Raw genomic sequence first — 26,839 nt, 5'->3', positions numbered from 1 at the left:
GAGGGTTCAATAGTATAAGGCATTGATAGTTGCGCCCTTTTGCAAGTAATCCACCATAATTACCCTTTCTGCATCCATGAAGACCGATGCCATCACCTTACAGGCTAATGCTTGCCCCTGGAACTTTTTTGTGGTAGGGGATGAAGGATATTTCCATTGTTGTGATTGTTGTCAGGCTCAGAGTGATAAACCCACGTTTCGTCCATTGTCACATATCTTGCAAGAAAGCCGTCTTCATCCGCTTCAAATTGGCGGACGATTTCTTCACAATACTGCACACGCTGCCGTCTCTTTCTTCTTTCGGTACCCACCGAGATGAAACTTTCCACTTTCCCAAAATATCCACAACATTGTCATGAGCACCCGCATGGGAGATTCCAAATGTGGTTTCAATGTGCTGCAACGTTGTTCGACCATCCTGTTAAATCGCATCGTGAATTGCAGTCGTTCTGCCACGTTTGAAGTCTGACACACAGTTTCTCACTGTTGCATAAGCCGGATCACTGTGTATTCCGCATGTCCTCCGTAATTTCCTTGGGCGTCATTCCCTTCAAATGAAGATATTCAATCACAGCACGGTTCTTGATTCTCTCGATATTCGCCATTTTGCTTACACTATGGTATACAACGCGTCCTAGCGGTAAAACTAACGAAGCTGGAGCAGCGAAATTTGACTTGCGTACCAACAAACTGTCACCATAAAAGTAGGTGGCGTTGTTTGTGCCAGACATTAGGTAACTATCTCGGACTAGAAACTTTTCAACCGCCCCTCACACACCGTCTCTGGAGTGGGATGTTGTGCTATCGACCCCTGTGCTGCTGCCCTGTGATGAGTGGTGTTCTTGCGACACCATAGTTATGATGGCACTAGTATGTAAAACATCACCTAACAAATTGCCGACTGTCTTGCTACGTAATAATAACAAATTACATTTTTAATTCTTTAATGTTACGTGCAGGCACCTCATAAAGAGGTCAGTCTCAGGAAGATAGTTAGACCAAATACTGGAATTGTACTTTGGAAACTATCAGATATCAGACCTAATTACCCATGTTTGCACGCTGTTCAGAATATCGAGAGCTGTGTGACAGAAATGTTCAGTAGCGGATAGTGTCGCTGACTGGAGTATTGCGGGTTGCCAATTCAAACCTGATCACCAGAAAATATTTATTATTTAGAACTTTCTTATGTTTGTAATGTTTACATATTGTGTAATATTCCATGTCATCATAAACAGCAGCACTATCTGTGCAGGAGGCAGTTGTGTTATGTCTGTACATTGATGTCTGTAATAAAAGTGGTTTCAGTGCAAAGTGTTGTACGTAACAGACGACCTTGCTTTCGAATTTGGACTTTATTGTGGATACGAAGCGACGTTGTTTGGTGGAAACGCCAGTTACTTCGAAACATGTGCATCACCGTGGTCCTAATTACGTGAAGTAAAAGCTGTCTCCCTAACGGACAGGAACCGTAGTACAATCAGTATCGTTCCCGAGATCTGTGTATGTCGATCAGTGGATTCCAAAACAACAGTAACTCAGGCCAGCGTCAAGCATCCATCAGTGGTTTCGGAGACGTTGGTCAGGACTCGACGAAACGTCTTATATAATTCGAACGAGTCACAAAATCCAGTATTTGGTATGACATGACGGAAAATCGCAAATGGGAAATACGTTCAGCCCACAAGACAAAACTCTATATTTTGTTTAAAACGACAAATTCAAAGTCTCAATAACATTCTCAGATGGGACTTTACAACTTCACAAGCACCCATTGAAAGTGTAAATCATATCTCCAAACTGACGAAGCGATTCCAACAAGCACGTACAACAAAGATTGCACGGAACGTTTGGTTGCCATCAAAGAAGTTGTTTCTCTGCCGTCACCAATGGGACGAGTTCCATTCAATCCATGTGCTCAATTAAACTGTGAAGCTTTATTACTTACAAAAAGCTACTCGGACTCACAAAAGAAATCTACGTTCCAAAAAAGCGTTCATGAGCCTTGAAGGTGGTCAGGGGGAACTTTGCATCACTAACGTATACGAGCAACCACAACCCATCCCTAAAGATGCACTAGCTGATCAAAAGTATCCGGACATCCCTGCTGAATTGACCACTAGATGCCACGAGAGGCGGACAAGACGGTATAATATCAGTTAGGGAGCATTGGTCTGACGTTAGAGACACAGTAGCAGTAGATAAGGGTCGGTCAGGAGGGCCCGTTGTCTTAGAACGTGGAGGAGAAACAAATCTAACAGGGCCTTTCAACCCTTAAAAAAAAAAAAGTTTCAAATGGCTCTGTGCACTACGGGACTTAACATCTATGGTCATCAGTCCCCTAGAACTTAGAACTACTTAAACCTAACTAACCTAAGGACATCACACAACACCCAGTCATCACGAGGCAGAGAAAACCCCTGACCCCGCCGGGAATCGAACCTGGGCGCGGGAAGCGAGAACGCTACCGCACGACCAAGCATTCAGCCCTTCTAAAGCTACTCAAGTCGACTATTGGTAATGTGATACTGTAGTGAAATCGCAAAAAAATAACCACAGCTTAACTAGACCGACATCAAGTACTGAAGAAGAGAGACGGAAGAGCACTGCGGCGGGTACTAGTAAACAATCACATGGACAAAAATCACTCTAGAGTTCCAAACGTTTACCAGCAGTCCTGGTAGCACAATGACTGTGCATAGCGAGTTAAAAAGGCACTTAGTGTGATCTGCAGAGTATCCATGTAGATGTAGAATGGTTACAATGGTTAAGGAGCTTCTCAAAGGCTATAGATTTCTGTAGTCAATGCTAAACGAAGCTTGAGGTGGTGTAGAATGTGACGGCACTGGGCAGTATATGACTGGAAAGAAGTGATTTGGGTGATGAATCACGCTGTATCTGTGGCCTAGAGAACGTTACACGCCATCGTGTGTACTGCCAACACTGAACTACAGGGGCGGTGGTGTTAGGGTGTGGGACTTTTTATCGTGATTAGGCTGTGGTTGCGCTGTAGAAAACGCTAAATGTGGAAGGATATGAACACATTTTATATCTCTGTGTACTGATTATAGTAGAGGAACACATCGGAGAAGATGACTTCGTATCAGCATGAAACGCAAGCTGTCATAAAGGAGTATGCGAGACAACGGTTTGTAGAGAATAACATTCCTGAAATGGTCTGGCTTGTCCAGACCTGAAGCCAATGGAAAATCTTTGGGTTTAGTTAGAACGCAGATATTATCTGGTTTTTGCTGTTAAGGGAGAATGTGCTGCCACTCACCCACAGAAATTCAGACATCTAATTGAAAATTTCCCCAGCATAGATTAAATCGTCACAAAGGCGAAAGGTAGCCATGTCCGATATTAATGTCCACACACATACGTCAGGATACTTTTGATCAGATAACGTATACAGCTGGCCCAGTCCAGGATGGGCAGCTCATTGCTAGAGACGAAGAATCATGCTGCGCTACAATTAGAGACACTGCAGTGGAGGAAGCTGCTATCGAACTGCTAATAGGATCTGGCCTGATGCAGGAAGAACTTTGGCGAGTGTTACCCATTCTGCGACAATTCTCGGATGCCTCCAGTTCTGGATCGGAGGAGAGGCAGACCAAGCGGCCAACGATAACATACTGCATCAACGCTAGGGATCATCCACCAGGGTTCGTCGGCTGAACAACGCATTATTCGGGAAGAAGTGGAGAAGATGCTGCAAGATGACACCATTGAACCTTCAGAGTGTCCTTGGTCCTCTCCTGTGGATCTTGAGGATGAGGATGGCACATGTCTTTCTGCATTGATTAACGACGACTGAACAAAATCACAAAGAAAGATGTCTGTCTTTTGCAGGTAGCCAATCACGCATCCCGGAGCTCCAGTGGCTGCTTTTACGCACCACCGAAAAACAAAGAGCCTCACTTTAAACGTAATGCGCAAAGACTGCAAAGCTACAAAATCTTGAGAAATCAGCATCTATAATTCAAAAAATTCGGAGTAGGTATTAAAATTCATGGAGAAAAAATAAAAACTTTGATGACATTGCTATTCTGTCAGAGACAGCAAAGGACTTGGAAGAGAAGTTGAATGGAATGGACAGTGTCTTGAGAGGATTATATAAGATGAACATCAACAAAAGCAAAACGAGGATAATGGAATGTAGTCGAATTAAGTCGGGTGATGCTGAGGGAATTAGATTAGGAAATGAGACACTTAAAGTAGTAAAGGAGTTTTGCTATTTGGTGAGCAAAATAACTGATGATGGTCGAAGTAGAGAGGATATAAAACGTAGACTGGCAATGGCAAGGAAAGCGCTTCTGAAGTAGAGAAATTTGTTAACATCGAGTATAGATTTAAGTGTCAGGAAGTCTTTTCTGAAAGTATTTGTATGGAGTGTAGCCATGTATGGAAGTGAAACATGGACGATAAATAGTTTGGACAAGAAGAGAATAGAAGCTTTCGAAATGTGGTGCTACAGAAGAATGCTGAAGATTAGATGGGTAGATCGCATAACTAGGATTGGGGAGAGGAGAGGTTTGTGGCACAACTTTGACCGGAAGAAGGGATCGGTTGGTAGGACATGTTCTGAGGCATCAAGGGACCACCAATTTGGTATTGGAGGGCAGCGTGGAGGGTAAAAATAGTAGAGGGAGACAGAGAGATGAATACACCAAGCAGATTCAGAAAGACGTGGGTTGCAGTAGGTACTGGGAGATGAAGAAGCTTGCACAGGATAGAGTAACATGGAGAGCTGCATCAAACCAGTGTCAGGACTGAAGACCACAACAACAACAACAACAACAACAATTCAAAAAATTGCATAATATCACGTTTGTCCATCCAGTTAAGGACTGCTATCTTCCGTCGTCGTTTGCAGTGTGTGCTGGTTAAGGAGTGTATCAACACCGGTCGATTGAATACACATTTCTATTGGTATAGTCGTCGACCATTACAGTCGTGCCATGAATTCGCTGTCGGCCACAACATCTGCATTTGCCGGTTAAGCACGACGATAAACTTGAGAAGTTCCCAACTTCCTTCATGTTATGACCACTGACAGGAGTTGCCTTCTTTACGACAGTCCGTCACATCGGCGCTGCATGTGCTCGTTAGCCTTCTTAAACGCAGTGTCAACTTAGTTGTTGGCGACCAGGAAGACATAAGCCTGAGCGAGCAGCCGCGGAGACCAAGGACTCGGCAACCAATCTAATGGCTGGAAGCAAGCCACGTGTGCGCGCTTACTTTAGCAACCGTAGACTTACTGAGTTGTTTTTCGTAAAACACATAGTGCTGTATTGCCCTACTGAACGTCGTAGAGCGATAAGGAACTTCTTTTTCACTAAATATTCAAATCGAGGGTTGAAAATAAGTATCAGTGAGAGGAAATAAGTGATATCGTTGCGGACGAAGGAAAGCGTGACAAAACAATAATGGAACTAGATAATCAAAGATTTTAATGTACAAGCAATTTTTACTCAGTATACAACGAAACATATTTCATAGAACGAAACATAAATGTTGAGCTTCAATGTTACCAACAGTTTTCCTTTGGTAAAATTCCATGACTGAAATGGGTGTCCTTTCCCTGAATCAATGGATAGTCTCACCAAATAACCACACTGGCATCTCAAGTAATTCGAAAAACTTGTTACCGTAAATTTAAATAAAAAAGCTTCTGTCATAGCCTTACTATTTCATTCTTACAGCAGATAGTGCACTACTTTTTTTTCGCTTTCCTAGCCTGGGCAGTCGGAGAAGCTAACATCGAGTATAGTTTTAAGTGTCGGGAAGTCTTTTCTGAAAGTATTTGTATGGAGTGTAGCCATGCATGGAAGTGAAACATCGATGACAAATGGTTTAGACAAGACGAGGCTAGAAGCTTTCGAAATGTGGTGCTACAGAAGAATGTTGAATCGAGTTGGGAAAAAGAGAAATTTGTGGGAAAATTTGACTAGAAGAAGGGATTGGTTGGTAGGACGTGTTCTGAGGCATCAAGGGATCATAAATTTAGTATTGGAGGACAGCTTGGAGAGTAAAAATCGTAGATGGAGACCAAGAGATGAATACACTAGGCGTATTCAGAAGGATGTACGTTGCAGTAGGTACGACCCGTGTCTCTACACTTCATTCGATCCCTGCGAAACCCTACATTTCAGCAGGATAATGCACGACCGCATGTTGCAGGTTCTGTACGGGCCTTTCTGGATACAGAAAATGTTCGACTGCTGCAGCATGGAGAGCTGCATCAAACCAGGCCCTGGACTGAATATAACAACAACCAGATACTACACTTTTTCATTTTTTGAAGTACACAGTTTTACATTTGTGAACATTTAAAAAGAGTTGCTCATCTCATCAGCATCTGACGGAATATTTGAGCAGCTTTTATCAGACAGTACTTCCTTACAAAATTATAGATAATTTAAGGCTAGTATTAATGCCGTCTGGGAGGTAATTGATGTACAACATGAACAGAACGGTACCCAACACACATTCGCGGGCCACAGCTGAAGTTACTACTACATCTTTCGATGAATATCCATGCAAGATGAAGAGGCTGCCTCACTGTTCACTGAAGAGTGCAGAGAGGTTGTTCCATGGTCTCCCCTGCCTGGTTGCTCCGACTTTTGCTCGGTGGCAACCAGTCGAGTCTGCGGCAGGACGGTGCACTGCAGCCTCGCAGGAACTGCCCGCCGGCAGCGGTTACCCTGCAGCTACTCACATCGCTCGTTCAGTGGATTGCTTGTGACAGCATGAGTCGAAAGCGATGTTGTATGGATCATATGACAAAGGTAGGAGCTAATCGTTCGCAACAAAAATTTTGTTATTCGCAAGAGGAAAGAAAGGAGGTGTAGTGTGCATCCTTTTATTGTAGAGCGTCTACACTACGTACACTTTCACGTAGTCTGTCAAAAGTTCACAGATTACCCAGAGCACTTTTTCGCACGGTTACAGTTCAAGTAGCTATCTTTTAAATAATATTGAACAGAAGTAGTTACACCCAAAGAATGTACCCTCTACAGCTATACAGGGTGTCCCAGAGACTAGCTGTAGGAACAGGTTCCTTGCACGAAAACAAGAAAAAAGTCTAGTAAACACGAGTTCTAAAGTGCGTACCTTAAGAGTTATGAGCACTTGTTCACCTTCAATACTATGAAATACATCTCTTCTACTGGAAGTTTGCTGTTTTCCATATTTTGGGAGGAAATAATATGGACCAAAACAAGAAAACAGTCTAGTAAACATTGGCTCTAAATTACACATCTTAAGAGCTATGAGCACATGTTCAGCAGAAGAGATGTTTCACAATTAATATACGCATTTCAGACATTTTTTCTCGTTTTCGTGTAAGGAACCTGTCCCTGAAACTCGTCGGTGTTTTTCTGGTGCATGCTGTACGTATACTCCGCAAACCAGTGTGTAGTATGGGACAAAGAGTACGTAGCATGGTACCTTGCGTTCCAGTGACGCATCAACCATGAATTAACTTATTTGTTATTTCTTTATTATCTAGATATTATATGTTTATCTTTTTGTTGCTGTATCTGCTCCTAGAGGGCAACAATTCGTGCGTAATTGGCGAGCAGTCTGTAATCGGGGCCGGTTTTTCCTGCGCCACCCTGTATTATCCTATACGACGCACTTATAGTGATCTGCAAGCCCCTGATCCACATAGCTTTGTGATTAAATATAGCCTTCTCTTTAAAATCGTTATTAATAGTACACACTCTTGAAATTATTACCGAAGCTCACAACAACCGGTACCGCCTGCTCGAAAAATACACTACTGGCCATTAAGAAATTCAGAAGAAATACAGATAATAAACGGGTATTCATTGGACAAATATATTATACTAGAACTGACATGTGATTACATTTGCCGGCCGCGGTGGTCTCGCGGTTCTAGGCGCGCAGTCCGGAATCGTGCGACTGCTACGGTCGCAGGTTCGAATCCTGCCTCGGGCATCGATGTGTGTGATGTCCTTAGGTTAGTTAGGTTTAAATAGTTCTAAGTTCTAGGGGACTGATGACCACAGCAGTTGAGTCCCATAGTGCTCAGAGCCATATTTGATTACATTTTCACGCAATTTGGGTGCATAGATCCTGAGAAATCAGTACCCAGAACAACCACCTCTGGCCGTAATAACGGCCTTGATACGCCTGGGCATTGAGTCAGAGCTTGGATGGCGTGTACAGGTACAGCTGCCCATGCAGCTTCAACACGATACCACAGTTCATCAAGAGTAGTGACTTGGGTATTGTGACGAGCCAGTTGCTCGGCCACCATTGACCAGACTTTTCAATTGGTGAGAGATCTGGAGAATGTGCTGGCCAGGGCAGCAGTCGAACATTTTCTGCATCCAGAAAGGCCCGTACAGGACCTGCAACATGCGGTCGTACATTATCCTGCTGAAATGTAGGGTTTCGGAGGGATCGAATGAGGGGTAGAGACACGGGTCGTAACACATGTGAAATGCAACGTCCACTGTTCAAAGTGCCGTCAATGCGAACAAGAGGTGACCGAGACGTGTATCCAATGGCACCCTATACCATCACACCGGGCGATACGCCAGTATGGCGATGACGAATAAACGGTTCCAATGTGCGTTCACCGCCATGTCGCCAAACACGGATGCCACTATCATGATGCTGTAACAGAACCTGGATTCGTCCGAAAAAATTACGTTTTGTCATTCGTGCACCTAGGTTCGTCGTTGAGTACACCATCGCACGCGCTCCTGTCTGCGATGCAGCGTCAAGGGTGACGGCAGCCATGGTCTCCGAGCTGATAGTCCATGCTGCTGCAAACGTCGTCGAACTATTCGTGCAGATGGTTGTTGTGTTGCAAACGTCCCCATCTGTTGACTCAGGGATCGAGACGTACTGCACGATCCGTTACAGCCATGCGGATAAGATGCCTGTTATCTCGACTGCTAGTGATGCGAGGCCGTTGGGATCCAGCACGGCATTCTGTATTACTCTCCTGAATCCATCGATTCCATATTCTGCTAACGGTGATTGGATCTCGACCAACACGAGCAGCAATGTCGCGATACGATAAACCGCAATCGCGATAGGCTACACTGACGTTTATCAAAGTCGGAAACGTGATGGTAAGTATTTCTCCTCCTTACACGAGGCATCACAACAACGTTTCAGCAGGCAACGCCGGTCAACTGCTGTTTGTGTATGAGAAATTTGTTGGAAACTTTGCTCATGTCAGCACGTTGTAGGTGTCGCCACCGGCGCCAACCTTGTGTGAATGCTCTGAAAAGCTAATCATTTGCATATCACAGCATCTTCTTCCTGACTGACTTTGTTGAACAGCTCGATTTTTAGGATGGCCGGCGTTGGTAGCTGCTCCAAAAGCGAACCAGCTCGAGGTGTTCGTCTATCACAGAGCGTAGGTTAAATACTCCTGTAAGACTCGGCGCGGTTCTTTGGCCGTCCCGTGGCCGTGCCAGCAGTGAGGCTACAGCAGGGAGTGGCCCGGCCTGAGTCGCGTGGTGTGGGCTGTCCGCAGAGACGCAGCCGGCGGCGCTGCCGAGCCCCTGCCTGTCGGCGCAGGAGCTGCTGCGCTCGCACGGGCTGCCCACGCACCACGACGTGCTCATCTCGCAGCCCGTCTTCCTGCACCTCTGCCCAGCCATCGTCTACGAGATCGACCAGCGGGCCTGCTACGCTGCCGCCGGCGCCACCGCCGAGAGCCACGTCCACCAGGAAGTCGTCGGTGCCACCGCGGCCGGTGCGTACCCCAGCCGGCAACTAATTTACGAAATTTAACCTAGCAAGCAGTAACCAGCTTCGGATGTCTTGTAAATATTTATCTACAGAAGCAACGCATCCACTCTCAACGTGGTACGTCCGTCGTCGGAAGCTCTTAGACTTACAAGCTCACCAGACAAACCATTAGCCACCTCCTATGAGAGCACTCTGGTCACCGTGGTGCAGTGTAGCACTTCTGTACCTCTATACTGCGGACTCGTGGCCCTCCGTCGCTGGCTAAGTCATGGCAGTGGATACGAGCGAGCACGCGTGAGCGCCTATGTACTGGGTGGTCACAAAGCCAGTATAAATTTGAAAACGTAATAAACCACGGAATAATGTAGGTAGAGAGGTAAAAATTGACACACATTCTTGTAATAACAAGGGGTTTTATTAGAACAAAAAAATCACAAAATGTCCGACAGAAGGCGCTGGACAGCAAAACGTCAGTGACTGCGCATAACAATCGTGTATAAAAGGAGATGTAATGAGACAGAGAATTAGATGCGCCAGCAGTTGCAGCATCATCCCCAGCCTACTTGGTCCGCAGCTCGTAGTCGTGTCGTAGCGTTCTCACTTCCCGCGCCCGGGTTCCCGGGTTCAATTCCTGCCTCTGCCTCGTGATGACTGGGTGTTGTGTGATGTCCTTAGGTTAGTTAGGTTTAAGTAGTTCTAAGTTCTAGGGGACTGATGGCCATAGATGTTAAGTCCCATAGTGCTCAGAGCCATTTGAACCATTTGTTAATTTTCCTTAGTCCCCATCTAACTGGGCTCAGATTTCACCGCCGCGCGTTGTGGCTGCGTAGTGGCCGCGCAGTTAGACGCGCCATGTCACGGACTGAGCGGCCCCTCCCGCCGGAAGTTCGAGTCCTCCCTCGGGCATGGGTGTGTGTGTTGTTCTTAGCGTAAGTTACTTTAAGTAGTGTGTAATTCTAGAGACCGAAGATCTCAGCAGTTTGGTCCTTTAGGAATTTACATACACCATCAGATTTCACCCATGACCTAGGTTAACAAGAAATGCAATACAATACAGTAGTAGAAGTCAATATAAAGGCCGTGTTTCTACTAAAGAAGTAGTACAATGCTTAAGGCTTGAATGTTTCGAATTTATTATGAAAATAGTAGACACACATAAGACGGAATCACATAGTTTCTTAAGATGAGTAAGAGAATAACGCGTTTGCATTTCCTAGATGAAAGTTGGTATGAAGGTAGTCATTATCCTGGTGTGTTACAGCTCTGTTCTTCCTAATTACCTCGAAAATTCTCTTCGGTATTGGTTTTGTTAGGGCTTCTAGTTCTTGCAGTGCAATGGTGGCCCACTTTTCTCGTATCACTCTTTTCAGCCCACATAAGACCTCATATTGCCTTACACTGCGATAAACACGCCTTGTAAGTATTTCCCAACGATTTTCCATTACTATCATATCCGGGCTATGTGCAGGCTAGAGCAAGACATAGATATCTTTATTTTCAAACCGCTTTTTGGTTCTAGCAGAGATATGAACGGATTCATTACCTTGTTGAAACATTAGACTTTCGTTTCCTAGGTCGTCATACATTCTAATCAATTCTGTCTTGTAGCATCTCATCGTACATGTTAGAAGTATTGCTTGGCTGAACACTAGAGTGCACTAAATCATAACACTTACACCACCAAGTTTTCTGCTCATTCTTATCTGATCATGCCGACAATAATGAAATTCTTGCGGCCCATCTAAATTAAACTACTACTCATCACTGAAGACCACGTCATCCCGATCTGAAGACCATGACATATGTTTTTCAGCAAACTCCTATCCATTCTCTTTATGTTTGGTTGTTAGAGAAGGTTTCTGTAACATTTTCTTGAGTGCAAGATGTTTGTCATTTGACAAAATTTGTTTTACACGTCTGGCAGTTACTGGCAACTGTAAAACAGTAACAAGTTGAGAAGAATAACTGTTTGAGGCCCTTGCTTTGCGCAAAAGCGACCGTTTCAATGACATAGATAATTTTTTGCTTTGTCCATATTTTCCATTCTGTCCACATCATGCGCCCAGTCTTACGAAATTATCAGTCACTGTAGTTGAACAGTTCAACTTCTTGGCGATTTTACGATTAGAGAGCCCCATTTTCTTGTACACACCAATTTTTGCTTTTTCATTACATAATGACGTATTCCACGTGGCATTGTCACAATCGTGGTTTACGCAGACAACACACACTATCAGGGTGTTTGTTTCCTGTCTTCAATAAACGCACGTACGCTCACACTAAAACTGCGCAGAGCCATCTGCCTTTTTACTGAGTTCCACCCTCTACCACCTCTTAGTACATACCGTACTACTGAAATCAAATGCGATTCCATTTGACTGCACTTATCTGTTTACTGCATCTCACATTATTGCATATACACTGCGCACAACTATTTCAACCGACAATGTTAATTTTCCTACAAATATCCATGCCTTTATTCTGATTTCCACTACTGTACAAATTTGACAGCAGTACAATACTACTTCAGCATGTTACATGCTCAGTTTAATGTACACTCCCAAATAAGTTCGTACTAATTAAGAGCCGCGCAGGGTAGCCGCGCGGTCTAGGGCGCCTAGCCACGGCGACTAGCCCCGTCGGAGGTTAGAGTTCTCCCTCGGGCATGGGTGTATGTGTTGTCCATATCGTAAGTTAGTTTAAATTAGATTACATAATGAGTAAGCCTAGGGACCGATGACCTGGTCGTGCGGTAGCGTTCTCGCTTCCCGCGCCCGGGTTCCCGGGTTCGATTCCCGGCGGGGTCAGGGATTTTCTCTGCCTCGTGATGACTGGGTGTTGTGTGATGTCCTTAGGTTAGTTATGTTTAAGTAGTTCTAAGTTCTAGGGGGACTGATGACCATAGATGTTAAGTCCCATAGTGCTCAGAGCCATTTGACCGATGACCTCAGCAGTTTGATCCCATAGGAACTTAAAACAAATTTCCGCACTAATTAAGCCAGTGGCAGCTCATAACCACACATTCACAGTTACCTCATGAATGGTTTGTTTGCAGACCCATGTTTTCCATAACGTTTTTACTTCTGCTATCACTAGAAGCTTTTAAAGATCTCAGTAATTATCTGAAATGGGAATGAATTATATTTCTTAAGCACAGGAACAAGATTTAGAAATTTATTTCTGTTACAGATGATGCCTGTGTAGCACTTATTTTAAAAGAAAAGAACCAATTCACGATCACTGAATTTACATTTATTTTTAAGAGTCTTACCAAGAGCCCAGGAAAAGGCAGGTAAGAAAAAAATGCCGTACAGAAGGTTGGCAGAGGGGCTGGAGGACGCTAAATGATACGTCACTTGTGTGGGGGAAATGTTCTCGAACCAGCCGTATGTGGAGACATGATCGAAATATAGTATTGTGTTGGGCTGTGCAGTTGTTCGCACTGTGAATGAACAAAGTTGTTACATGGTGTATCAGAACTGACTGTCCATCGTTTCTACAGCAACGCTGTACTACTCGTAGGTACATAACGCGGCGTAAGAACAGTAATCACAAAAAAATTTTAATCGGACAGCTACTGGAGGAGAGTTTCACACCTTTTAACTGAGGATTGGCTTCAAGCCAGACAGGAAACTGCTGCTGTCAATGAATGCAGGTCCATCTCCACCAGTTTCTAAGTGAAGATTGCGAAAGAGACTGCGTGCAATGGACATTTGGGGCCGACATCTCTCAAAAGGCAGTTACGCACAGCAGCGCATAAAGCGGCACATCTTCAGTAGACCAAACAACACACGTACTTAATAGGAGCCGACTAGAAGCGTCTAGTGCGGACTCAGGAGACACTGTTTTGGTTCTTTTCAAATGATGAAAGTTGAAGAGTGAGTCGATGACCCAATGAGGTTTTTACGCTGCTGGGTGTGCGAGGTGTAGATCCACCCTGAGGTGGTTCTGTGACGATTGTGGGGGTATTTTTCGTGACATGTCCTGGGGCCACATTTTCAGTTTACAGTGTACACGAACCGAGATGTTTATTTCAGTGGTATTGCAGACCAAGTGTTGCCCTTTTCTTCTACAGTTTCATGATAGGTAGGGTATCAACGCATTCGTCTTCAGAGATATCAGCCGTGATCACAGGGCTGCACGCGTATGCTCGTGCTGTGACAGTCAGTCGTGCACCCTGTCACTCCTCAACTGGCCTACTAAACCACCCTATTTTAACTGCCTAGAAAATATCTCGGATATTTGGAACAGCGGGTGAAATATAGTACCCATCATTCCCACAGTCTCGAGGCTCTGTTTAATCTAATCATTACTGAGTGGCTTCTACTGGGTATAGAATACCAGAAGAAACTTATCGACTCTTCTTCTCGGCAAATTGAGGCCACTATCAAAGCGACGCGGTACTAGCGGGAAGCCTCCTGAGGGTGACTAATTTTTTATCCTGTGTGGTTATTTTTAAACCATGTGATGCAGTATTTTTGTGGCACATTGTCTCGATACGAACAAAAACACTTTGTAATGGTGATGAACCTACTGACCTACCAAAAGAACTCTAGTTCCTTATACGTCTGTGTTTCCTAACAAAGTATCCAATCACAGTAGACTGTGCATGTAAAACAAATGAAAATGGTACGATCTCCAAAGTTAATTAATAAAACTTATTTCTCCTATCCCCCCCCCCCCCCCCCCGTCACCTCACATGAACGATGGACATTGCCATTGGTGGGGAGGCTTGCGTGCCTCAGCGATACAGATAGCCGTACCGTAGGTGCAACCACAACGGAGGGAAATCTGTTGAGCGGCCAGACAAACGTGCAGTTCCTGAAGAGGGGCAGCAGCCTTTTCAGAAGTTGCAGGGGCAACAGTCTGGATGATTGACTGATCTGACCTTGTAACACTAACCAAAAAGACCTTGCTGTGCTGGTACTGCGAATGGCTGAAAGCAAGGGAAAGCTACAGCTTTTTCCCGAGGGCATGCAGCTTTACTGTATGATTAAATGATGATGGCGTCCTCTTGGGTAAATTATTCCGGAGGACGTTGTTATCAGGAGAAAGAAAACTGGCTTTCTACGGATGGGAGCATGGAATGTCAGATCCCTTAATCGGGCAGGTAGCTTAGAAAATTTAATAACGGAAATGGATAGGTTAAAGTTAGATATAGTGGGAATTATTGAAGTTAGGTGGCAGGAGGAACAAGACTTCTGGTCAGGTGAATACAGGGTTATAAATACAAAATCAAATAGGGGTAATGCACGAGTAGGTTTAATAATGAATAGGAAAATAGGAATGCCGGTAAGCCGCTACAAACAGCATAGAGAACGCATTATTTTGGCCAAGATAGATACGAAGCCCACGCCTGCCACAGTAGTACAAGTTTATATGCCAACTAGCTCCGCAGATGACGAAGAGATTGATGAGATGTAAGATGAGATAAAATAAATTATTCAGATAGTGAAGGGAGACGAAAATTTAATAGTCATGGGTGACTGGAACTCGTTAGTAGGAAAAGGAAGAGAAGGAAACTTAGTAGGTGAATATGGAACGGGAGTAAGGAATGAAAGAGGAAACCGCCTGGTAGAATTTTGCACAGAGCATAACTTAATCATAGCTAACACTTGGTTTAAGAAACATGAAAGAAGGTTGTATACATGGAAGAACCCTACAGATACTGGAAAGTTTCAGATAGATTATATAATGGTAAGACAGAGATTCAGGAACCAGGTTTTAAATTGTAAGACATTTCCAGGGGCAGATGTGGACTCTGACCACAATCTATTGGTTATGAAGTGTAGATTAGGTTGTAGACAGCTTCAGGGAGAGCATAAGGGAACGATTGACTGGAATGGGGGAAAGAAATACAGTAGAAAAAGAATGGGTAGCTTTGAGAGATGAAATAGTGAAGGTAACAGAGGATCAAGTAGGTAAAAAGACGAGGGCTCATAGAAATCCTTGGGTAACAGACGAGATATTAAATTTAATTGGTGAAAGGAGAAAATATAAAAATGCAGTAAATGAAGCAGGCGAAAAGGAATACAAACGTCTCAAAAATGAGATAGACAGGAAGTGCAAAATGGCGAAGCAGGGATGGCTAGAGGACACATGTAAGGATGTAGAGGTGCATATCACTAGGGGTAAGATAGATACTGCCTACAGGAAAATTAAAAAGAGACCTTTGGAGAAAAGAGAACCACTTGCATGAAAATCAAAAGCCCATGTGGAAACCCAGTTCTAAGCAAAGAAGGGACAGCAGAAGGTTGGAAGGAGTACATAGAGGGTCTATACGAGGGCGATGTTCTTGAGGACAATATTATAGAAATGGAAGAGAATGTAGATGAAGATGAAATAGGAGATATGATACTGCGTGGAGAGTTTGACAGAGCACTGAAGGACCTAAGTCGAAACAAGGCCCCAGGAGTAGACAACATTCCATTAGAACTACTGACAGCCTTGAGAGACCCATGCCTAACAAAATTCTACCATCTAGTGATTCCAGTCCCAAAGAAAGCAGGTGTTGACAGATGTGAAAATTACCGAACAATCAGTTTAATAAGCCACAGCTGCAGAGGAAGAGCAGTTGAACGGAATGGACAGTGTCTTGAAAGAAGGATATAAGATGAACATTAACAAAAGCAAAACGAGGATAATGGAATGTAGTCGAATTAAGTCGGATGCTGCTGAGGGAATTAGATTAGGTAATGAGACACTTAAAATAGTAAATGAGTTTTGCTATTTGGGGAGCAAAATAACTTATGATGGTCGAAGTAGAGAGGATATAAAATGTAGACTGGCAATGGCAAGGAGAACGTTTCTGAAGAAGAGAAATTTGTTAACATCGAGTATAGATTTGTCAGGAAGTCGCTTCTGAAAGTATATGTATGGAGTGTAGCCATGTATGGAAGTGAAATGTGGACGATAAATAGTTTAGACAAACAGAGAATAGAAGCTTTCGAAATGTGGTGCTACAGAAGATTGCTGAAGATTAGATGGGTAAATCGCGTAACTAATGAGGAGGTCCTGAATAGAAGTGAGCAGAAGAGGAATTTACGGCACAATTTGACTAGAGGAAGGGATCGATTTGTAGGACATATTATGAGGCATCAAGGGATCACCAATTTAGTATTGGAGGGCAACGTGGAGGGTAAAAATCATAGAGGGAGACCAAGAGATGAATACACTAAACAGATTCAGAAGGTTGTAGGTTGCAGTGGATACTGGGAGATGAAGAAGCTTGCACAGGATAGAGTAGCATGGAGAGCTGCATCAAACCAGTCTCTGGACTGAAGACGACAACAACATTTCTCCTATCAGGTGTTTACAGAATACACCCATACCAAATGGAGCAACAAGTAAGAGAGTTGGCAGTGTCTTACGTAAAAACTGTTCGTGCCTTAAGCATGTAGAGAAATCACGGAAAACCTAAATCAGGATAAGGGGACACGGATTTGAACCGTCGTCCTCCCGTATGCGAGTCCAGTATGCTAACCATTGCGCTAACCAGCTCGCTGTCAAGTCGCAGGCTTGTTAAATCATTGTACTCGTATTTTAGAGAAGCAGGAGTAGAACTGCTGTCTGGTCATTTGCGCTCGTGTTTCCCACTGTTTTTGTAAATAGGTTCAGACAAATAGTACAATGGTTTTATGAATGCATGATCTCGCGCCAATAAGAGTTAATAAAATCTTTTCGCGCTTCCAGCTGTGAGAGGTGGTAAAAATCCTACGAGCTTTCGATCGAGCTCTTGTCGGCTATTTTCAAGCGGTGAATGGACTGCCTTGTCGCCGCGGCTTCGCCATTATTATATAGGCTGGCTGCCGGCTGTGACGTCACTGGTGCTCTCCTCCCCAAATGTAGTGTTTCCGTCCCGCGTCCGTCGCGCCCGCTTCAACCTCGCGATGTCAAGGTGACATAATGGTCAGTTTTGATGTGGTCTCCCTATTTACACGTGTTCATGTCAAAATGTACATAGGTCTCCTTTCCCAGTTATTTGATAGTCCAACTCTGACGTCACAGTATTTCCTATTGGTGGCCAGTATTTCGACCAGCTTGACGGTGTTGCGATGAGAAGCCCGTTAGCTTCATCTACAGCTAACCATTTTATGGAAAAATTTGAAGACGTCGCTTTGGATGCAGCTCCAGATTAGTCAAGTTGCTTTTATCGTTACGTCGAAACACTTTCAACATCTGGCCCCATGGATATGAAAAATTGCGAGAATTCTACGAACACCTGAACGACATTCACGACCACATTAGGTTTAGGACTGAAGTAAAGAATTATGGTGCATTGCACTTCATTGACGTCCTCGTTCGCCGGAAAATCAATGAACACCTCAGCCATAGTGTAATCACACATGGATTGGTATCTGCACGCTCTTAGCCACCACCAGCGGACATAAAAACCAGGTTAAAGTCGTCTCAGACGCTGAAAATCTGCCACTAGGACTAAGCCACCTCTGAAACGTTTTCAGGGAAAACGGTTACAGTCACTGCCAGGTACCATAGGCTATTTCTGGTGAGACACGCAGGAAAAACACCACCGAAGAAAACAAGAAACTTGCGTTTTTGCCTTCGTGTGACTTGTATAGGGAAAGATTAGCCGGCTCCTGGAGAGACACATCTCACCAACAAAAATACGACGCTCATGAGGCCTGTGAAATACGATCTAGGGCTCAGAACGCTTAGAGTGTACAAAATATTATGTTCGTGTGGCAGTTACTATGAGGATAAACAGTACGCATTGTGGAGCAACGTGGGATGGAACATGAGAGGTGGTTACACACCTACGCTTATTCTGTAAAGACAGCCGTGGCAGAACACAGTTTAGAAAATGACACAGAGCTCTATTCGACGAAATATCTGTCATTATGAGGACGAAGGGATTTTGGGATAGTGTTCCAAAAGAGGTGGTAGAAGTAAACAAGCAGCGCCGGCGACATGGCAGTCATTTCTCACTTATCAAGAGCTGAGGAGAGCTCCGTCGAAAGCTCTTCAGATTTTAACGACCTGATGCGGCTGGGAGCAAGAGAAGATTATACATACACCAAAAAGTTTTGCATCACCCCGGTTCCCAGAACTCCTGAAGATAGTCGTTGAGTGTGGATATAGTATCACAAAAACAGTCCCTTTGACTGTTCAGAGATATCACTTAACCCGCCCAAAGATGTAAACAACCATGCATGAGCAGCGCCTATTAGACAGAGGGGGTCCGACAGCCGATCAGTTCCAGTCATTCCACCTGGAAGGAGGTACACGGCTCGTGTTGTCTGTAGTTCAACCATGCCTAGACGCATTGTTACTTTGTGCCAGGAAGGGCTCTCAACAAGGTATGTTGTTCGGACATGGAGAAGATAGAGAGAGCGACAGGAACTGTCGATGACATGCCTCGCTCAGGCCGCCCAAGGGCTACTACTGCAGTGGATGACCGCTACCTACGGATTATCGCAACGCCATCACGTTGAATAATGTGAATAACGCTTTCCGTGCAGCCACAGGACATCGTGTTACGACTCAAACTGTGCGCAGTAGGCTGCATGATGTGCAACTTCACTCCCGACGTCCATGGTGAGGTCCTTCTTTGCAACCACGACACCATGCAGCGTGGTACAGACGGGCCCAACAACATGCCGAATGGACAGCTCAGGATTGGCATCACGTTCTCTTCACAAACGAGTGTCGCATATGTCTTCAACCAGACAATCGTCGGAGACTTGTTTGGAGGCAAGCCAGTCAGGCTGACCGTCTTAGATGTACTGTCCAACGAGTGCAGCAAGGTGGAGGTTCCCTGCTGTTTTGGGATGGCATTACGTGGGGCCGTCGTACGCCGCTGATGGTCATGGAAGGCGCCGTAATGGTTGTACAAAACGTGAATGCCATCCTCCGACCAATAGCACAACCTTATCGGCAGCATATTGGCGAGGCATCTTGTGACTGACTTCCTTCAGGATAACGACATCGCTCGACTAGAGTGGCCAGCACATTCTCCAGACATGAACCCTATCGAACATGCCTGGGATATATTGAAAAAGGCTGTTTATGAACGACTTGACCCACCAACCACTCTGAGAGATCTGTGCCGAATCGCCATTGAGGAGTGGGACAAATGGACCAACAGTGCCTTGATGAACTTTTGGACGAATACAGAGATGCATCAGTGCAAGAGGACGTACTACTAGGCATTATAGGTACCAGTGTGTACAGAAATCTGGACCACCACTCTGAAGCTCTCGCTGTATGGTGGTATAACATGCAAAGTGGGTTTTCATGAGCAATAAAAAGGGCGGGAATGATGTTTATGTTGACCTCTATTCCAATTTTCTGCACAAGTTCCGAAATTCTTGGAACCAAGGTGATGCAAAACTTTTTTTGATGTGTGTATTAATACCATGGTTCATTTCAGTAGCCAAGTCTGAGCCCCTTGCATAAATCAAAGGACACTAAACTCTCACCTCTCCTCTACCTTCCTTCCCATGAGAAAAAGATGAAGTTACGTAAGAGTTTCGCATCTCATTAACTGCCAATTTATTACAGACAGCTCATCTTCTACCCAAAGGGACAGAGTCATGTCTATTGTGTGAGCACATGATGATGAACGTTGGGCTCTGAGGCTTTCCAATATTGTTGTCGTTTCCATGATATAAATCTAACTACTGACCTGTTCTATCCCCCCCCCCCCTCTCTCTCTCTCTCTCTCTCTCTCTCTCTCTCTCTCTCTCTCTCTCTCTCTCTCTCTCTCTCCACCCATCCACCTTTACTCATTCTGTCTGGGCTGTGTATCAAGGGCACAGCTTACCAAAATATGACCTTTGACCTCTTACTCTCTCTAAAGCCTTACCTCTTCATTCATCTTGTCCCCCTTGTCCTCACATCAGTGATCACTTTCAACCAGGGGACAGAGTGAAATGCCACACTTTTCATACAACTCCAGACCCGACACACTTTTCTCCCTGAGGAACAAACTGATAGTTTTTTTTTAAGTTAGGATACTTTTGTACACAGTCTAGTCACATCAGTGTGACCACAGCCAATGTCATGTGCAATAACCACTCACTAACAGCAGCTGGCAGCACTAGCAGTGGAATGCATATATTGTATGTTGGGGATGCAGAAAAGAGTACAGCTGTCGTTGTAATGTGGAAATGGAGCAATTTATTTGTTGCCCAAAAGAGCATGATCATTGGCTTTTTGGGCCAAAGGGTTGAAGCATTTCTGAAATGGCTAAGTTTGTAAACTGTCCACATGCCACCATGGTTAAAGTATACTGTGATGGCAAAATGGCAGTAATAATAACCAGCACTGTGGAAACTGTGGTGCGCCATGGGCCATACATCACAGGGGTGAACAATGGCTGCAGAGGTGTGCATGGGCAAATAGACATGCAAGTGTTGAGCAACTCACTGCTCAAATGAGCCATGGGGCTACAGACAGTGTCTACTCAATGACCATTCAATAAACTTAGCTGAGTACAGGCTTCAGTAGCAGGTGCCTGGTTCATGCACCTGTGATGATTGCTGTTCATGGGTGACAGAGGCTGGAATTTGCATACTATTATCACAACTGGATGTTCACCCGGTGATGACAGGTAGCCTTTTCAGATGACAGTTGGCCATTGGCATGTACAGTGTGAATTGTCTGAAAGCAAATGCCCTGAAACAATTGTCAGAGGGATCCAGGCTGGGGTGGGGAGCATTATGGACTGGGGAATGTTTTCATGGCATTCCTTAGGTGATCTCATCATTCTGGAAGGCACAGTGGATCAACATACATGTGCATCTATCTATCCTTGGGGACCACATCCACCCCTACATGCAGTTTGTTTTTCCTCCACACCATGGCATCTACCAGCAAGATAATGCAACATTTCAGACAGCTCACTGTGTGTGTGTGTGTGTGTGTGTGTGTGTGTGTGTGTGTGTGTGTGTGTGTGTGAGAGAGAGAGAGAGAGAGAGAGAGAGAGAGAGAGAGAGAGAGAGAGAGAGAGAGATTCGAAAATCACCAGGATGAGTCTACTGTTTTGCCTTGGCCATCAAACTCCCTGGATCTGAACCAAGTTGAGAATCTGTGGGACACTTCAGTTGGGCTGTTTGTGCCATAGATCCTCAGCCAAGAAACCTAATGGAGCTGGCCATGGCACTGGAGTTTGCATGGTTCCACGCACATGTCAGTACATTCCAGAACCTCACTGACTGTCTTGCTCATAACTTGCACCAGTCCATGCTGCAAAAGTTGGTCATTCAAGCCTTTGACAGGTGGTCCCATTAATGTGATTGGACAAGGTATATGTCTAGTGTGTAATGCAACTGTTTACTACATAATTACCCTTCATAATTAGGAGTAATGACCATGAGTGTGTCACACACACCCAAAACAATGTTGAAATGAAAATTTTATAAGCACACGTAGTAGGAGTAATTTACTTTTATGTACAGTTTTGAAATTGGGAAGTAGGAAAATAAATAATTTCCATTCATGTAATAGGAAGGTTACGTAGGTATGGTCAATAATTTAGTATCCTCCAGCACTGCATTTATAAAATAACGATTTTACATTTCAATAGAAAAGCATTCATACTAACTACATTATTAATCATGTACAGAAATAACACATTAAGCAAAATTACTGTGTACTGTGCAGCTAGTAAGACTGTGTTATGTGGCTTTTAAATATTAAATTTCATTAGCATGACTCCGTTGAGCAAAATAAAATTCACTTTAGTAGCAAATAGCATTAACACAAGGATTTTATCTATATATTTCAATGGAATAAATAGTATTTTATTTTGATTGGGTAACAAATTATTAATAAAGGTAACATTACTAAAATCCCTTTTAATGAATTCAATAAAAATTCTTAAGAGTTGCACTTTACAGAGTTTATCGGTCAATTTACACTGAAGTGCCAAAGAAACTGGTATAGGTATGTGTATTTGAATACAGAGACACGTAAACAGGCAGAATACAGGACTGCAGTCGACAGTGCCTACATAAGACAGCAAGTGTCTGGCACAGTTGTTACTGCTGCTATAAGATTTAAGTGAGTTTGAATGTGGTGTTACACTCAGCGCATGAATGATGGGATACAGCATCTCTGAGGTAGTGATGAAGTGGGGATTTTCCCACACAACCATTTCACAAGTGTACCACGAATATCAAGAATCCAGTAAAACATCAGCTCTCCACATCATTGTGGCTGGAAAAAGATCCTGCCAGGACGGGACCAACGACAACTGAAGAGAATTGCTCAGCATGACAGAAGTGCAACCCTTCCACAAATTGCTGCAGATTTCAATGCTGGGCCATCAACAAGTGTCAGTGTGTGAATCATTCAATGAAAGATCATCAATATGGGCTTTTGAAGCCAAAGGCCCAGTCCTGTAAGTTTGATGACTGCATGACTCGAAGCTTTACACCTTTTCTGTGCCCATCAACACTGACGTCGGACTGTTAATGAGCGGAAACATGTTGCGTGGTCGGACGAGTCCCATTTCAAATTGTATCGAGTGAATGGACATCTACAGGTATGAAAACAACCACGTGAATCCATGGACTCTGCATGTCAGCAGGGGACTGCACACAGTGGTGGAGGCTCTATAATGATGTGGGGCATGTGTAGTTAGAGTGATATGGAACCCCTGATATGTCTAGGTAAGACTCTGACAGGTGACAAGTACGTAAACATACTGTCTGATCACCAGCATCCATTCATGTCCATTGTGCATTCAGACAGACTAGGCCAATTCCAGCAGGGCAATGCGATACCTCACACATCCAGAATTGCTACAGAGTGGCTCCAGGAACCCTCTGCTGAGTTTAAACACTTCCACTGGCCACCAGACTCCCCAGACAAGAACATTATTGCGCATATCTGGGATGCCTTGCAACATGCTGTTCAGAAGAGATCTCCATCCCTTCATACTCTTATGGATTTATGGAGAGCCCTGCAGGATTCATCATGTCAGTTCCCTCCAGCACTACTTCAGACATTCGCTGAGTCCATGCCATGTTGTGCTGTGGTACTTCTGCGTGCTTGTGGGGGCTCTACACAGTATTAGGCAGCTGTACTAGTTTCTTTGGCTCCTTAGTGTATATGAGTAGATGTATTGCTGAATTAATGTCAGATTCATTCTCTCTCTCTCTCTCTCTCTCTCTCTCTCTCTCTCTCTCTCTCTCTCTCTCTCTCTCTCTCTCTCTCTCTTTTCTCTTCCTGTTAATGTTTTATTAGTCTGATTCAGATTTGAGTGCAAAATCTTAGGGATAATTCATCACAGGGGTCTTATTCCTCTTTTTGTAATATCTCCCTGCATTGTTAAAAGCTGTTTATCCTTATTCTCAAATTTTTGGCCCATGCGTGTACATACAATGGTGTCCAAAATTAAAGCAAAAAGCCGAAATTTTGCAAGTTTGCATTTATTTTGCCACAAAACAGTATAATCAGGTGATGGTGTAGAAGAAACAACATAAAGAATACAAAACATAAACCACTTCAACGTGCATAATGGTAGACAAAAGTGTTCTTTATCTTTTCCAACTCAACAAATTTACACACATATTCCGACAAATGATTAATGTGCTCAGTATGAGTGTGACCACCTCTGGCAGCAATACAGGCCTGATAAATGGCAGGGCATGCTCTGAATGATGTCATCAATCTCATATTGAGGCATTAACACCCTGTCTTCCTGCAGCACTGCTAGCAAGTTTTGGAGAGTGGTTGGTGGATGCTGTTGTGATGCAACCCATGTTCCTAGAGCATCCCAAACGTGCTCTATGGGATTCAAATCGCAAGAGTGATCAGGCCACGCCATGTGTGCAGTAATTTCAATTTCCAGGAAAACATCAACTACATGTGCTTTATGAGGTCGAACATTATCATCTAGCAATACATCTAGCAGGGCCCACAGCAGCTTGCAACAACTGCACACTAAGTCTCAAGATCTCATCATGATGCCTGAAAGCAGTTAAACCTCCTTGATTTAATCATAAAATTTCATGAAGAGGTGTTTGAGTAGTCAACATAATCCCTGCCCACACCATTAGGGATCATACATGATATAAGTCTCTTTCCACAATGGCTGGGTCCTGAAATTGTATTCCACATTCCCTCCAGATGCAAATCCATTGAGAATCACTGTTCATACCAAATTTAGGACTCATCTGTGAAAAGGACAGTGGCCCACTGTTTGAGTATCCAGGTGGCACATTGGTGGCTCCTCTCTAGATGTTCCCTTCTGTGAAGACACATCAGAGGTATATACGCAGCAGGTCTCCAACAATAAAGGTCACTCTGCTCAAGCTTTCTGTACACCTTTGGCTTGCTACAACACATCCAGTGGATGCAGTGAGGTCAGATGCCAGTTGTCATGCAGTGCTAAGGCAGTATCATCGTGTGCTTACAGCCAAATAATGGTTCTCTGTGTCTGATGTTACACGTGGTCGGCCTAGCCCTGGTCTTCGGCATACATTTTTGAGCTTTATAAACTATTGCCACATCTAAAAACAACAAAATTATTCTCGTTAAGCATCACATCACATCAGTTTGCAGCTGTCCTGCTTCCATTCTTCCCATGGCTCTCCATTTCAGAGAGCCTGGTTGGTATCTTCTCTGTGCCATACAGCACCAACTGTGACTGTGTACACAGTGATGATGGATATGGGACTACCTGGCAAACATTAACCCATTTGATAGGTGCCCTAATGCTATCATTGGAAAGTTGTCCATTTACCAGAATGCCATCTTCTGTGAGAACATGATTGTACAGACATCCATTGACAGTTTGTACAATTATATCATGAATTAGGCACAGGATGCACAAATAGTGGTTTGTTGCTTTAATTTTGGACACCAGTGTAGGTATCAACAACAGCCTTTCAGAGCATAAAGTTATCAAGCTCTTCTAGTGCAAAATTTGTATAAAGATGTAGTATAATTAATAGGAAAAACTGGTACCAGTAAACAAGACTCTGCAAATGTATGTTCATGACCTACCACTGACTTCAGGATCAAATACTGTCCTAGTTAGTACAAATGTATTTGAAATGTAAATTTATCAACTAAGTGTCTACCTCATTGGGCTCTTATTTCACCAAACAATGAACTTTTATCGAAGCACACATTCTTTTTACTGATAGCTCTTCGAAAAGGTAATTATCTCACATTCCAAAAAGCTATTTGTTTGACACATTTCCAAATACTTTTGTTATCTTCCAAATCCTCTGGAATTTGCTTATATCTGTAGCTAAATATGGAAGAAGATTTTTTGAAGTCAAGACCTTAGAGCAAAATTTGCTCAAAATATAGTCATATGGACTGTAAACTTTAGCATTGAAAGTAATACCTTGATGTCAATAGAATTAGATGTTTTTTTGATAGATTTTACTAACTGAAGTCTAGAAAAATTTCCATATAATGTTTTTATCCAAGGGAAAAATTGCTAGTCCATATATTGAAGAACTGTCAGAATTATACATGACTTTTTTTAACACAATATTTTTCTTTTATATCGCACACAAGTTTTCCTTTTTAGTTACATACTTTAAAAATTTTGACCATGTTCATAAATTTTCAACTACTTTTGTGGCAAATTTTCTAAAATTTAACTACTTCCTAGTGAGTTTTCTTCACATATAACACACAACTGATGCAGTTAAACAGTATGTCATGTTTAACACAAAAGCATAAAATTAGGTGATGTTTTTGTATTTCTGTTCCACTTTTTCCAATTGAAAGTTAAGTAATTCATAAATTACTGAATTAATGAGTTCCATTACTAAATTAAAAATGATAAAAAATTATATATTTTCATTCTTTCAACTTGATTTCATAGAAAACACATTTTTATTGAAGCTAGAAGAATAGAATGTGTCTTGTCCTTTCTGTTCAACGAAAAACTCTCAAACAGCTTATGTATCACCTTAAACAGACACAGATTGTTTCCTTTAACATGTAGTGCTGGAATGTTAGAAATATATTCCTGTTACAGAGAAATGTCTATGTAGCATTTATTTTAACAGAAAAAACAACCCATTTCAGCAAACACTAGATTTAGTTTTATTTTCAAGGGTCACGCTAAGAGACCAAGGAAAGGCAACTTATGTCTAAGGGTGAAAGG

The 26,839-nt window shown here is 43.4% G+C and overlaps 1 protein-coding gene across 1 annotated transcript in view; it reads left to right on the top strand.

Annotated features, from left to right (window-relative positions):
• LOC126334666 (zinc transporter ZIP10) overlaps positions 1 to 26,839 on the top strand; it is a 246,350-nt gene that overhangs the window by 203,512 nt on the left and 15,999 nt on the right. The window contains exon 4 of the mRNA XM_049997131.1: positions 9,524 to 9,745. Within this exon, the coding sequence (XP_049853088.1) occupies positions 9,524 to 9,745 (222 nt within the window). The remainder of the gene's footprint in view (positions 1 to 9,523; positions 9,746 to 26,839) is intronic.

This window comes from Schistocerca gregaria, chromosome 2 (genome assembly GCF_023897955.1).
Source record: "Schistocerca gregaria isolate iqSchGreg1 chromosome 2, iqSchGreg1.2, whole genome shotgun sequence".
Taxonomy (NCBI): Eukaryota; Metazoa; Arthropoda; class Insecta; order Orthoptera; family Acrididae; genus Schistocerca; species Schistocerca gregaria.
The sequence above is the reverse complement of the archived record's forward strand: the minus strand, read 5'-3'. Positions and strand labels throughout refer to the sequence as shown.